A 14,021-nucleotide genomic window follows, 5' to 3' on the forward strand; every position below is an offset into this window, starting at 1 on the left:
TCTTTGCTCCCCAAAAATAAGCTCAGAGTCTGTCGTCAAAGTCCTGGAGACATTATGAAGGCCCCTGTGGACATTAGCTGAACAGCACCCAAAAAAAGGAGCTCGAGACTCAAGCCAGCAGGGGTTTCCAACTGATCTTTTGTTTCTCCATAGGATATTGGATCTATAATGAGTGACTGCATGAAGAGAGCTGATATTGTCTTACAAGCGGTGCCACTGCGTGTGTTGGCTGCTCTGCCCATGTTTGATCTGCACAACGTTTCCAATGCATATAGCCAAATAGCAGCTCTGAGGCTAACACAAGGTTGTTTGTAGCACCCCAAACAAAAAAAGAAATGCAATAAATATTTTTGACCGTGTTGCAATTCATGGTGTGTGAGCAAACAAAGCAAATATGGTGCACACATGGAATCCACACTTTTTGTAGGGACCTACATCTACATTTAGTAACAAAGGGCCATATGTGGGTAGCCCAATTGTGATCGCATATGCAGAAATTCACAGAATTTCTGCGTTTGCGATCGCAATTTGGGCAGTGTGCTATGTAGCACACAAAAACCCACACGCCAAATAAGGAATAGCAAAATTTGTGATTCTTTATTTTGCTAATGCATTTAAGGAATCCCAAATTGCGATTCCTCAAATGCAATGTAGGTAGCACCCAAGTTGTGCGATTTCTTGGAAAATTGCACTTTTTTGCATTTTTCAAAGTGCCATGTGGCGCACATACATGCCCTTAGCGCATGTATGTGTGCCACATGTGCACACGTTTATTACAGGGGTGTAAAAGGGTGTCCTATTGACACCCTTGCAACCTTGAAATTGCATTCTCAATTTGCGATTCTCTAATTGAGAATCGCAAATTGAGAATGTCTTCCCATCCATTCCTATGGGCCTTCTAGGCCATAGGAATGAATGGAAAGGTATTCCTTATTTGCGAATCTCAATTTGCAATTCGCAAATAGGAAATAGGTGGGATTCGCAAAATATTTTGTTAATCCTACATGCATTGCGTTTTGCGATTCTCTAATTGCGATTCCCTAAAAATCGCTATTTGAGAATCGCAAAACATGTATTACCTACATATGGCCCAAAATGATTAAATTGGCAAGAAGAGCGCTAAGAAATCAATTGAAAATGTCAATGTTATGATCTTTTCGAGTATTTAGTGGTGAGAACACAGAAGGATTAGAAATAATAATTTAATAATAAGATTCTTCTACAATCGAAGGGAACATATTTTTTCTGAAAGTACCTGAAGGTTGTTTTGTGGCTCGGACCAATTTCACTGTTTGAATTAGCTAGGGTTTTTTTAATTTGTTCTGGGCAATCTTACCGCCAATCAGCATTGTCACTGTGCTAATTCCAGAATGTGTCCTGACATGTAGCAGAACTAGTTTTATTTTAATTTAAACAAAATTATTTGATTTTTCCACTCAAACTGGGCAGCCCTCTTAACTACCCGTCCTCAGGCCACCCAGTATAAAGGGAAAGAAAATCAAATAAAAAATTGTAAATGAAAAAAGGATGGGAGCATCGTTAAATGGTTTGCTATAGTACCAGCTGCTGATAGCTTCTCATGCTTACTACTGACCAATGTATGAACTTTAACCTATTATAAATTGACAGATGGGTAAAAAAGTGAAAATATAAAACTATCAGTTCTTTTCATGGCACAGTAGGCAAACAAGAGAAACATGCAGCCGCGGCTGGTAGTGGGAGTAAAACGAATTTCATTGAGTGCACTGCATCCCCAAATGCGATGAAGTGCGCGCAACGAAATTGTTTTCATTTCTTTAAATGTTTACTTACCTGTAAAACTCCATAATCCATACATTAGTACCCCCCACCCTGCCACTCCCCCTCCCCAAGTCACCGCCCTGCAGGTACTCCCACTGCCGGCCGTGGCTGGAAACACGAACACTGATTGATCCGTAGAATGATGAAGAATACGATTCCAGTACGGGTAGGTAAGCTTCCTTCAGAGGCAACTCTAGTTTGTGGTGTGTCTTAGTTTAAGTGCTAGATACTAAATACAGTGTTGCCAGTGTAGGAGATGTCTTTCTGTTGATAGTACCATTGATGAAGCTTTCTGTGTGATGCTTTTGTGAAATAGGGGGAGGAATTTTAAGAAATCCTATGGTTGGAATCATGCTGCTTTCACCGCCTCTGGAACGTTATTTGGTGATTGAAAATGTATTGCCAGATTAGGTGTTGTTTCCACCAGATCAGAAGGGGGCCAGAAAGATGGACACATGGAATGCAATGGAAATGGCTCGTAAAGTTATCAAGAAGACGTTTTCTTGCCTCATTTTTATTATGGCAGAACCAGTTTTCTTCTGTGTTCGGATTGTGGTCTTGGCATGCTGAAATTTCCCACTCAACTTTCTAAATGTAGGTATGTTGCAGTGTGATTTGAGTGTTATCTGGTTACCATTGACATACTGGATAATGCCCTACAGAGGTGCCATGTACATGAAAGGAAGATTGGAAGTTTGATTCGGATCAAACCCCAGCTTCCAAACTCTCAACATCAAATTGCCTATCTTGAAGACATCCAAGGAAGTGTGAGCCCTCAACGCATATGTCTTATTCCAAATGTTTAAGAAGTAAATGATGGTCTATGCTTTCAAAGATTACCCAATAAATTAAGCTGGGCCTAATCATTCAGGCGTGGCAGAGAAACATATTTTGTAGATGTACCTTAGATAATTTATGTTCTTCTCAATGGTCACAAATATGCCCAATGGTAGGCTGTGTATTTCCAAGTGCATACAGTTGCCTGGTAGCTTCTTGGTCTAGAGTTTTGGGAGACCAGAAGGCAGTGGTTGGGCAGGGTTCCTATAACATTTGTGATGATCTTGAGAAGTGGGATGAGGACTGTATTTTTCAAGTGGCAAAAACATATACCTGTTATTTTTATATGTGAGGAACCTCCTTGTTTGAATTTTACAGGGTGCTTGCAGTAGCGGAGGTTTCCTGAAAAGCCCTATCAATTGCCTGACAGATGAGAGAAGATAGGTAAAATTCAAAATCCCAAAGACAATTGAGTCAAAATTAGTTATTCGTATAGTGCTGTCACCAAAGTGCATTACATAAGATATTTTATATACAAATATTATTAGCCATTTAAATGGGTACTCATTTTATCAATCTCGGAGGGATAAAATGTTGAGTGATACCTGGCAGGATTTAACATGTATCTGCAGCTCTCACACAGATCTCAAGAGTGAGAGCTCAATTCGCAGAGCTATTTTACCTCTTGCAAATTACATTTGATCAGGTGGAAAGCTTCAATCTAGTCACATGGAGCAGAGACAGAGAAATGTCCATTTATTGAAAAAGTTCTTTAGTTTCTTGTCACGTGTTTAAAATCTCTTTGTATGTTGTTAGGGCCGAACAACAACAAAAATACAAGCCAAAGGGGTAGCACAAAACCTGTACCTGGGTGTGTAGTAAACTGTACATTATTTACATATCAATGAGTTACAGCATATGCATTGATTTCACAAAAAGAGCAAACTAAGAGCAACCGTATAACACAAAAAATAAATATATTGTATTTGCAATTGACCAAGCAACAATTTTTTTTACACTAGTCTCTAGTATTCTGTACTGTGTAACAGCACTTTTAATTTACAAAACAAGTTATCTATCAACAAATCATCTAATCATATTGCTCTTCAATACACTTCTGTAGACAGGCAGGACTTGAAGAAGACGTCAGTAAACTGCAGCTTTTGCAGCCGGAAGTGGCTCCAAAACCCTATTCCATTTCAAGTAAGTCCTTGGAAGCTTGGAAGTATTAACATGTGCTGCTGTAATTCGGTATATCAAGGTGCTATATACATTTGATGTACAGACAAAAGTGTGGTGGGAACTCTCACTGCAGAAGCATCAGGAAACGGGCAACCGCTTGTAGGGCCTGACCGTTTCCATCTTCCATGCATAATACATTTACTTCATGAAAATGAACACACAAAAATGAAGAAGAGGATGGTTCTCTTAGAAAACACTGATTAGAAATATAGTGGCTGAGGCTAGGTAGGTCCGTTTGTCGTGGTAACTCTGTTTTCCATATTCATCTCCCAAGTCCCCACCCTCCCTCCGCCCCTCCCCCGAAATAAAAATCTCAGGGTTGTTCAACAAAGTGCAGGATTGCTTGCTTCAGGAAGTGCCGCGTGGCAATGGTTACAACGGCACCATCCCATTCACCAGCTGGACCCTCATCTCTTGAATGCTGCTCAAAATTTTCTTCTGGTGCCCAGCGAGGGTCACGCCGAACCTTCTTAAGTCCCTGTGAAGCAGAAGTAAATAAAGATGGCTTCCATTACTCTGCAGTGCATACGAAGCTGTACAGAATGACCCCCCACAACATTAATACATATCCAGAAGTAGCTGTTTTTGTATCTTGTGGGAGCTGTGTTTGAGGCAAAACAAAAAGATGGGGGAGTCATTTTTAATTTGTTCCCTAGAATGTTTGTGCTTGATTTGGCCTCCACTTTGTAAATCGTTTTCCTTCACTTTTTTGGGGGAGTCAACCAGAACTGGCACACTCTCCCTTCTAGCAGACTTATAATTGTGTTGTTTGAACGACTGAAGCTGTTCACTGGGGTAAATTTTTTAGGCAAATGCTAAGCTACAAAAATAATGAGCCTTGATTTTTTTTTTTATCTTTTGGATTGAATGTATTGTTTTACATTGTCCGTTGAAAATGAAATGCTAGTATTCCAGCTAAAAATAGATTTTCAGGGGTCTGGTAGCTCACAACCATTTTTTAATCATGTGCTTGTTTCTTTTCTATAATGTTCTCCCTCTCACTTGCTCTCATTAATGATTTGTTTCTCTCAATCAAAGAACTTAGGGGTCGATTACGAGTTTGGCGATGCTGAGCCAGCTCTCCATCGACACAGCACCGGCAGAGCTGCACAAGGATCGCTCGCATTATTGCTAGTTGAACTTGTGTAAGGCAGATGGTCCTTTGCCTTTCCTATGGTGGTGCCTGGAAAACAGGCACAGCAATGGGAACAGCAAGAAAGTTCCATCACGTTACTGTGGTAGTGAGGAAGCAAAGGGGGCAATGCAGGGCCTCCGATGCCTCTGCGCCGGAGGATGCATGCAGGGGGGGCACATGGTGTGCCCCCCTGTCTGCATACCCTGCAGGAACGTCTATGGAATTTCCATCACAGTGTCTTGCTAAGGCTAATATATGAGCCTTAGCACTGCATCGCCAAGGTCCAGACCTCAATTCTTGTCGGAATCCAGCAGGCGGTTGTATTATGGCTTTGGCGGTGTGGCAGCGGGAAGCTGGCGTGGCGGCCCGCTGCCCCATCAGCAAAGTCATAATAAAGCCCTAGATTTGTGCAGGCAGGAAAGGAAAGTTTCACCAACTCCTCCACGTTTTCAGGAGATGGCTTCTTCACAAAAATGCACTAGCCACCATCTATAAAAGCTAACAAAATGAATTACGTAAATTCACAATTTTACTCTGCAGTCAACTCACATCATTATGTTTAGGAGTGCAGGAGTATGCCTGGAAACAGAGTCGTTTTTTAAAAAAAGAATAGCATTTGGGATTTTGTGAATGGAGAAAAATGAAGAATATCTATTCTAATCATAGACAGGAATATAATTTTCACATATTTCCGCTTTTTGCTTCTACTTGAGTACAGCGCAAGAGTGTGTCAACCTTGAATGTTTGGAAAGCTAATCCAGGTTAGCATCAATACTGTGTTGCGCGACACACCACATAAAAAATATATTTTAAGGGTATTTAGAATGTATGTGTTTTTAGGAGCTGAACGTTAAATTATATTCTCACTAACTCTTATGTTGGGTTTCTTAAAATAAATGAGAACATATCGACGCCAGCATTATTAGAAACTCCCGTCATATGCTTTTGTGCTTAGCTGCCATCCTGCTGCCTATACACAAGTTAACCATGGAAGCCACAATTGACAGAAGGGTAATAAAGATCAATTTTAAAACTTGACTGCAGGGTGGTTTATGGCAACAAAATTAGGGTCACTTAATGGCAGTTAAATGCTGCAATTTGCTAAAGTGACCAAAAAGTGAGGTCAGCGCAAAGGTTAAGTGTCATTCAATTTGCCACTCATTAGCCTACATTTATCTTGACAAAGTTGTAATAAATGACCCACAAATACAATCACACAGCAATTTACAATCAGTCTCAAATACCACACGCAAAACAGGAAACTGCAAGAAGAACCAGACAAATGACAATAAAAAAGGTTAACTTAAACAGAGTTTGGAAGATAAAAAAGAGAAAATGGTATGCCCATATGGTTTACAATGGCTAAATGGGGTTATAAATAAATCAAATGAATGTATTGGGGTGAACTGTTTTCTCCTCAGCGTGGCCATCTCATTGACCATATTCTCAATGACACAAATACCGTTTGGCAAAATACAGGTATAATCTCTTTAAGCAATATGGAGCAATGAGTGAACTGCACCGAAGTAGAAAAAGCTAAAAAATGAAGTAAACCATTCAAATTGTGATACTTGAGGAATTAGAAAATGTATTGCTGCTGTAACTGTTGTTTTAACCTTGAAAAAAACACACAAAACAGAGTGAAACATGCGCCTGCTGAGAGTAAATGTTGTGCAAAACTATAAAAATATAAATAGTAAAGCCTGAACTATAATTAGCAATGGCTATGCGCAAAAGCATTTAGTTGGTGATGGTTAAATATTCTAGTCAGGAGGCCAACCCAGGGTATCTGTAGTGCTATATTCCCAATTATACCTTTCTTGGAGCTTTTATTAAACATATGATAATGGCTGCACAAGAAGCTAGAATAAGATTTCACTAAAACAACAAATCATTTTAATTTGTTAAGATGAGAGCTCCTCTCTTGAACTGTTTCCTTTGTCACTTTGTCATATAATGTGGAACTGATTTCTTTTTAAGCGCAAAAAAAGGTCTGTGCATTGACTTTTTGAAGAAATAACATAAAACCTCTATTGACGTTCACTTAATGCCATGTTTCGACCAAGTGAGAAATATTTTTTTTAAATACCAATTTTTTTAAGGTTAACAATTGAGGCGAGACAACAAAATAAACCACAAGAGAGAAAATAATGTTCCGATATACCATTAATCCGACAGACTGGATAACTAAAAGAGAAGTACATGGGCAGATGCTTAGGAGCCTACATTTGAACAGGTATACAATCCTCTCCCAATTCGAAGCCTGAAAACATATATCCTAATTAAATATATTATAAAGGAAAAATCAGCTTAGGACAGGTAGGTTCTGTGAAAAGATGGGTATTATCTTCTGTTTGTGTTTAAGGGATTGCCACAGAGTATACACATTTTGCTTTATGGAAACTGATGTTACCAGGAAGACTCAACATCTGAGGTTGCTGACTTCTCTATAATACCATGACGTTTGCATGGCAGCCACAAATAAATCTGGGTCTCAACCTTGGGACATAGAAATTCTTTATATGTTCTCAGTAGCCCTTTTGGAAACTGGTCACATCTCATGGCATCTACAACACATGAATCTAATGTTTTTGAAATGTAATGTGAGGGTGTTGGTGGAGGTTAAATCGGGTGATAGTTGCACATAAGAGTGTTTCCGCCTACACCTACAGTTCAGAATTTTAGAAAGGCATGCAATTTTGCAGCCTTAAAATTCAAACAAGCAGTCAAAAGGCTTGGCAGTACTAGGAATAAAAGCAACATTCCAAAGGAACAAAGGAGTATGCACTAGTGGTCACTTTGAGGACCTTGCAGATGGACTGATGCTATCCATGCCAATTTGGAAATCTTACTTACTCCAAGGTCACCTGAGTCACTGCATCCATTGAGCTGTATCCATTTTCCAAAAATGTTTGTGTATACCGTCCCATTTTAATGGCCTCCAGCCAATCGCCCACTGATCTGTAGGCACTGATTCCGAGGGGATTATGTTCCCCCAACAAATTGGATACTCTGAAAGAAAAAAAAAGAAAAAGTCAATAGTGATACCAGTGGTTCGTGAGCTTGCTAGAATACTTGGAGTGGTTGGTGTAAGAAGGTACGCGTTATAGCTGCTTAATAGGTTTGTTGTCTGGATCACCTTGTTTCAAACTCCTGCCAGCCAATAACCACAATTGTCCACTGTATAGGAACTCCTTGGTTAAGTTATTTTGGATGCTTACCAACTTAACATTGATTAAAAGCTGATACTTTATAACTTAAGACAGAGCGTACAATTTGATGGAAATGCTCATGAGCTAATGCCACCATTACAGAAGCTAACCAGTCCTGTGCAAATCAGTTCAATTTTGGCACAAAGAGAAGCAGTCTGACCAATTCCTTTTAACATAAAACAGCACACAATCCTAGATGGGTTTTGGGCTCATTCAATGATGTCAGACAGATATAGCATATGTCTCTTAGCACTGCAAATAAGGGGACTTTTTCCTACCCAGTCAAAGACTTCTTTGTACTTCATTGCAGAATTCCAATGCCCGTATTCTATATGTTCACTGACAAAGACAGAATATGTACTGGCATGGTGGCTTCCTCTGAAAGGCTTTACCTAACTAATAGATATTCCAACTTTGTGGATCTGTAAAATATTTGCTTACAAGACCTTCACTTCCTCTTTGTATTGAATGTGTTCTCCCATATTTTTTCAAGCCTCTACTCACTCCGGTTGATGAGGGGGCTTTATGAATAGCATACAGAGGTGGTCTACAAGAACCCTGTGCTTATTTTCTTAGATAATAGTGTTTTCGTAGTAGATTATTATCTCAGAATTATTGGGGCGGGACTAGATAGTCAGAGTATGCAGAACCCATATCTTTATTTGGTGCAGGATCCTAAAGCTAATGTTAATTTTGCAATTGTAAAAATTATTTTTATTATGGCAGTCACTAAGTTTAATGAAAAGAAAAAGCCACCAACCACATGCTTTTTTTGTTTTATTCACGCAAACTGATAAAGTTAAATGCCTCATGCTGCGGCCCCGATCCAATAACGCCAAAGCCGTACTGACACCGCCCGCCAGAATATGACTTTTTTTGTCTCTGGCGGGTGGTTCTTTGGCTGTCCCACGATGGCCACTATGAAAAAGGCACCTAAATTGGACCCTCAAAGGTAGTTCCTGCATGGCATGGACTGGTGCAGACCATGCCTTGCAGGACTCGTGGTGCATGCACACAGGGGGGCACAACATGTGCCCCCCTATATTTGCTCATGTTCCTGAGGCAACAAGGGGTCCAATAGGGCCCCATTTGTTTCCTCACTGCCACAGGTTTCATAGTGGGCTCACTGCCATGAAAACCGCGGTGTAGAGGAAACTCTTAATTTGCTTAGTGGTGCAGTAGCAGCACCGCCAAGCATATTGTAGCCTCAAGCCACTGACACACCGCCGATCCCTGGCATGTGTGTCAATCCAACCGTCCAAATTGTAATAGGGCGATTGGACCTCTGGTGCAACAGTGCCCGCACCATCATAGTGGATGGACTGCTATATTCACAATTAGGCCCTAGATCTGAGGGTAAAGTCTTTGAATGGGAGAAACCCATTTCATGCACCTAACCTATGCTCCATTATGGTTAGCCTGAAATCATGCCTATGTCTCCATCTACCACTTCTATAAACAATCATAAACACTTTTTGGTGCTATTTTTTCTTGAAATCTTAAAAGCTCATATTTCCTGTTCCCTTATTGGATTTTTGTTCTTTGGGTGTCGTTTAATTGATTAAAGTTCACTCTATTTTCTCTGAGTTTGAGATTTGTATTGTCTGGTGCTTTTACTCTATTAGTGTTTTAGTACAGCATAAATACACATTGCCCTAGGTTCAGCCTGCCTACAGTGTGTCATAGCTACCAAGGGGTTGAGCTAAGATTAATTGAATGACTTTGGGATTCATCCTGACAAGTTAGTGTCATTATTCATTGGAGAGGGCAACCATAGAACCCAAATATGAATTCACTTTCTTACACATATAATCGAGGCATTAATAGTATCTGGGAGTTTGAATACTTAAAAAATGGGCAAAACGTTTCACTCCCATACTACATATACATACACAACTTTATACATATAGTCTGAAGATCATCAACATCAAAACCCCAAACCATTATTTTTTACAACTATATCTTGATCACCATAGTCCTTTTTTCTTAAATTTGGACTACATTTTTCTTCACTATGGCATAAAGAGAAGACATTGATTTTTTTTAAGTAATCAGTAATCTAGGCTGCACACAAGTCACTCTCATCTTATCCACCTTCCCCTTCGTTAGTCGTCTGCTTCTTTCTATCACTCATCTGATTCTGAGAGCAGACTATAGGGGGCTTCTGAAGATAAGTTCTGAAGCCAAGTGCCTTAGTACCACTTTCATGCCAAGGCAAATCAGAATATGGAGAAGACAGCCATTGTGCTCCCATAAAGACTGACAGCATGCTGCTGAGGAAAAATGAGGAATTATAAGAAATATGCAGCACAATTCATGTGCTAGGAATCAGTAGGAAGTTGGCTCTTGCTGGTTTTTCTTTTCATTAGGTTAGTCCTTTCATTGTGAAACTGATGCTAATTGGCCATAACTACAAATATAAGTATGATGTGAGTCATAATAAAGTCTTAAACCAAGTGGGCTACCACTGTGAGGAAACAGGCAAAAGTCTTCTAACCATTGTGTTGCGTTTCTGTGTGATTTCAGGCATTCAACTGAAAACATGCTTGGGTTTACTAAGAAGTTATGTTTTGAATCTTGCATTATTCTCACTGACAATATTTTCCATCTGCCTGTAGCGCTGCAAACACATTACCATTCAGCCCTGAAAATGAAGGCTACCAATGCAAATTTATGTCAATTTTTCTAACTACTTAGATGATAAAAATGCAAATATGCTCTTAATTATCTCTGTTGCATTCTGCACGTGATATATATTTACATTTTTGTAAACCCGTTCCCGTTGAGTCTCTCAAAATATCACAGATTTACATGAAGCAATCTGCTGTTATGATATGGTCTTTCAGAAATCAGTGTTGGATCCTCCCCCTTGCACCCAAGCTATGAGCACAGCATTAAAAGGGATTCTCAACATTTATTCGACCAAAGCTTACTTATCCAGGATAGATTTAAATTGGATAGAAATGGGAAAGTTCATTAACTGGTATGATAATTGAATTTTTTGAGGAGTTTGATTCAGCAATTGTCGTCACACTGCGAGATCTCAATATACCTGATGCCGTACTCTACTGAAATAAAGGACGTACAGAGTTGTAGTAAATGTTACACTTGAGGACACATTTGGGACCCACTAATCCCACTTATTCTACTAGTTTAAGTAATTTCCACAGTCAAAGCAGCTTTCCAGTACAGAAACTCTAGGACCCTCACTTTGAGTTCTGTACTAATCTCAAATCATGCATCAATGAGAGTTTGCACCTTAATGAGGTGAATTAGTCATGCTCAAAATCTCAGACCAAAAGAAGAAGATCCTTCCACCGTGATCACTGACCCACGCTGCTGGAGATGCCTTTGGTGAGTTGTTGCTGTCCCAGCCGACTGACTGCGGACAGAAGGAAGTGGGGTTGCTGGAACCAATCCAAGTGAACCTGACAGTTCACTGCATGCTCTGTCCAGTCAACTGCTTCTTGAAAGTGAAATGCAATTTCCTTGTGTCTTTGAGCAACAGGATGAACATACTCATTTAGATATAACTTTACTTTCATGGATTTTCCTAACCCATGAAATAATGAAGGAAAATGAATTATAACTTCATGATGAGTATTCATATTGTAGTTAACAGATATTGGTCCCATATCATATCAGCAGCACTGTTGAAACTCAGCAAACAGGCATGTGAAGCTGTTCCTTGAAATACATGATTGGTCGCTTGTACCACATCCTTCTTATGGTTCATTGTGGCAAAAAAAAACTTGACTTTTTAAGGGCGATGAGGCAACCCATGTATATATTTAAGACTTTGACTTCGGAAGTAGTGGTAACGGAGATAATTATTGATACTTCTCCTCAGGCATTATATTTATCGACTCACTGCTGTCAATTATGAATGGTATCGAACACCCATTTATCTTTAGCGTGATCTTTGGACAATGTTTGATTATTTTTGGTGCTTTTTCAGGTCGATTTTTCTTCACTATGATTTGTTCCTCACATTCAACTAGTCCCTCATGTGCATGCCTTTCTGAAGTAAACATCGACAGTGCAAAATTGTCATTGTCACTTTCACTGGAAACTGATACCTAGGAACTCTGCCATAGATTTAGATGACAATCAACTATGTTTGGTGTCAATTTGCCTAAGTTGATGTGACTGAATGGCCTTGTGGGATCATGCCTTGCAAGTTATCACAAAATGGTTTGCTTTACCACAGCCTATGCATATCTGGTCAATGCCGGGACATTTACCTTCATGTGGAAATGTCAGTCCAAGTCTGAAACACATTTTTTCTTTTTCTGTGGAGACATCGTCTTGTGTCATTCTGCCTTGTTCTTTGGCTTACTTTTCATGCTCATGACTAATGTTCTTGGGCGCCTCTGGCTTCCATGTTAGTCGCTTGATGACCAGCATGCTCTTCAGCATGAGCAGCCTTGAGGACTTATCCTGAGCCCAAAGTTTCCTTCAGCATTCATTACCAAAAGGAAGCTGACAGACATCCATCGATTACTCTGAGGCGGGTAGCTTTCTCATCATTAAATTCATTGAATTGACAGTTTCTCCAGAAACTCCAGTCTCTTGACAAACTCATCAATGGTTTCACCTGGTCTCTGATGTTCTTGACTGAATATGTATCTTTTATAATCTACATTTGGCATTGGATTAAACTTGAAATTCAAGGCTGTTTTGATTTAATCGTGCATCACTTTACCTTATGATCGTATCTTTTTTATGGGTTCTTTCACTCCTTCACCAGCCATTTTCCTCATGTACTTTATAATCTTTTGATAATCTTTTTCATCTATTGCATCTATGAAATCTTCAAACGTCTCCAGCCGTGCAGTCCATATCTTGCCAATATGTGTTTTTTGGCAATATCAAAAGCAGATGGCTGTTTTCAGACTGCAGTAGCCATATATACATTTGTGGACAGTAGTGGTGTCTCAGTTGCTTTATGTGGAACTTCAATAGGCAGAGCTTCAATAGTGCCTTGTGATGTGCTAGGTTTAGGGTCAGCCTTAATGACTTTTAGACTTTGGATCTCACCCTGGCTCTCCAACGGATCTTTTTACTTGATGGTGGTCTAGGGAGTTGCTCTGAGCCCCTACCTGGCAGCTTTGGTGTTGGGCCACTTCATTCAGGGACAACTCCACAAGTACAACCCCTGACCCTCTGTCTGGGGCCGCTCTGCAGCATGCTGTGTTCTGTCTACTCTCTATAGCCGCTTCAGTAAGTAGACAAATTGTGTATAATACTAGTCCATGAAAGCAAATAATATTATTATATGTGGTTGGCTTTGTGCTTACATGTTTCTTCACAAACACCTGGTTAATCTCTGCTTCACAGCACATGAATTTCAGTTTGAGTTGTACTGAAGTATGGCTGTGTGCTGCTTTCGTAAACCTGGTTACATCCGCCTTTAGCATTCTTACTCCATATAGTGTATGACATTAATTTGCATATTAGCACAGTACCTTTTATTTGCGGCCATTTCATTCATTGCCTGGCCACCAACATGTAGCCTTTCATTTTTGCTTTCTTTATCTTCAAGCATTTTACACAGGCTGGCGATGCTGCAGATGTGCTGAGACTCCACTGGTTCCATCGTCTCCACTTCAACTGTGGCACACGTGCCATGCATGAGCAGTTTGCTGGGCCACGACAATCTCTCTGGAAGAGCTCTTTTAATGTATGGGCTTTGTGTCCCCTATCTCATCGCCAGTCATAGCATCCTACAAGCCCAGTTTACTTGCCAATAATCGCGCCACACACAGAAAGTAGTTTTAGATGTCTTTATTCCGCTGCATCCGAACTCTACATTCTAAGCCTTCCTTCAACTCATCCCTCGAATGCTTATGTCA

General features: G+C 39.9%; 1 protein-coding gene across 2 annotated transcripts in view; it reads right to left on the reverse strand.

Annotated features, from left to right (window-relative positions):
• Window positions 1-3,318: 3,318 nt before the first annotated feature.
• The window catches only part of EPHA5 (EPH receptor A5), an 835,947-nt gene continuing 825,244 nt past the window's right edge, over window positions 3,319-14,021 (reverse strand). For both annotated transcript variants that reach the window (XM_078676244.1, XM_078676243.1), the window contains exons 16-17: window positions 7,811-7,966; window positions 3,319-4,297 (exon numbers count right to left, since the gene is read on the reverse strand). In XM_078676244.1, coding sequence (XP_078532370.1) covers window positions 4,192-4,297; window positions 7,811-7,966 — 262 coding nt within the window. In that variant the 3' untranslated portion in view covers window positions 3,319-4,191. The remainder of the gene's footprint in view (window positions 4,298-7,810; window positions 7,967-14,021) is intronic.

Source organism: Lissotriton helveticus, chromosome 2_1 (genome assembly GCF_964261635.1).
Source record: "Lissotriton helveticus chromosome 2_1, aLisHel1.1, whole genome shotgun sequence".
Taxonomy (NCBI): Eukaryota; Metazoa; Chordata; class Amphibia; order Caudata; family Salamandridae; genus Lissotriton; species Lissotriton helveticus.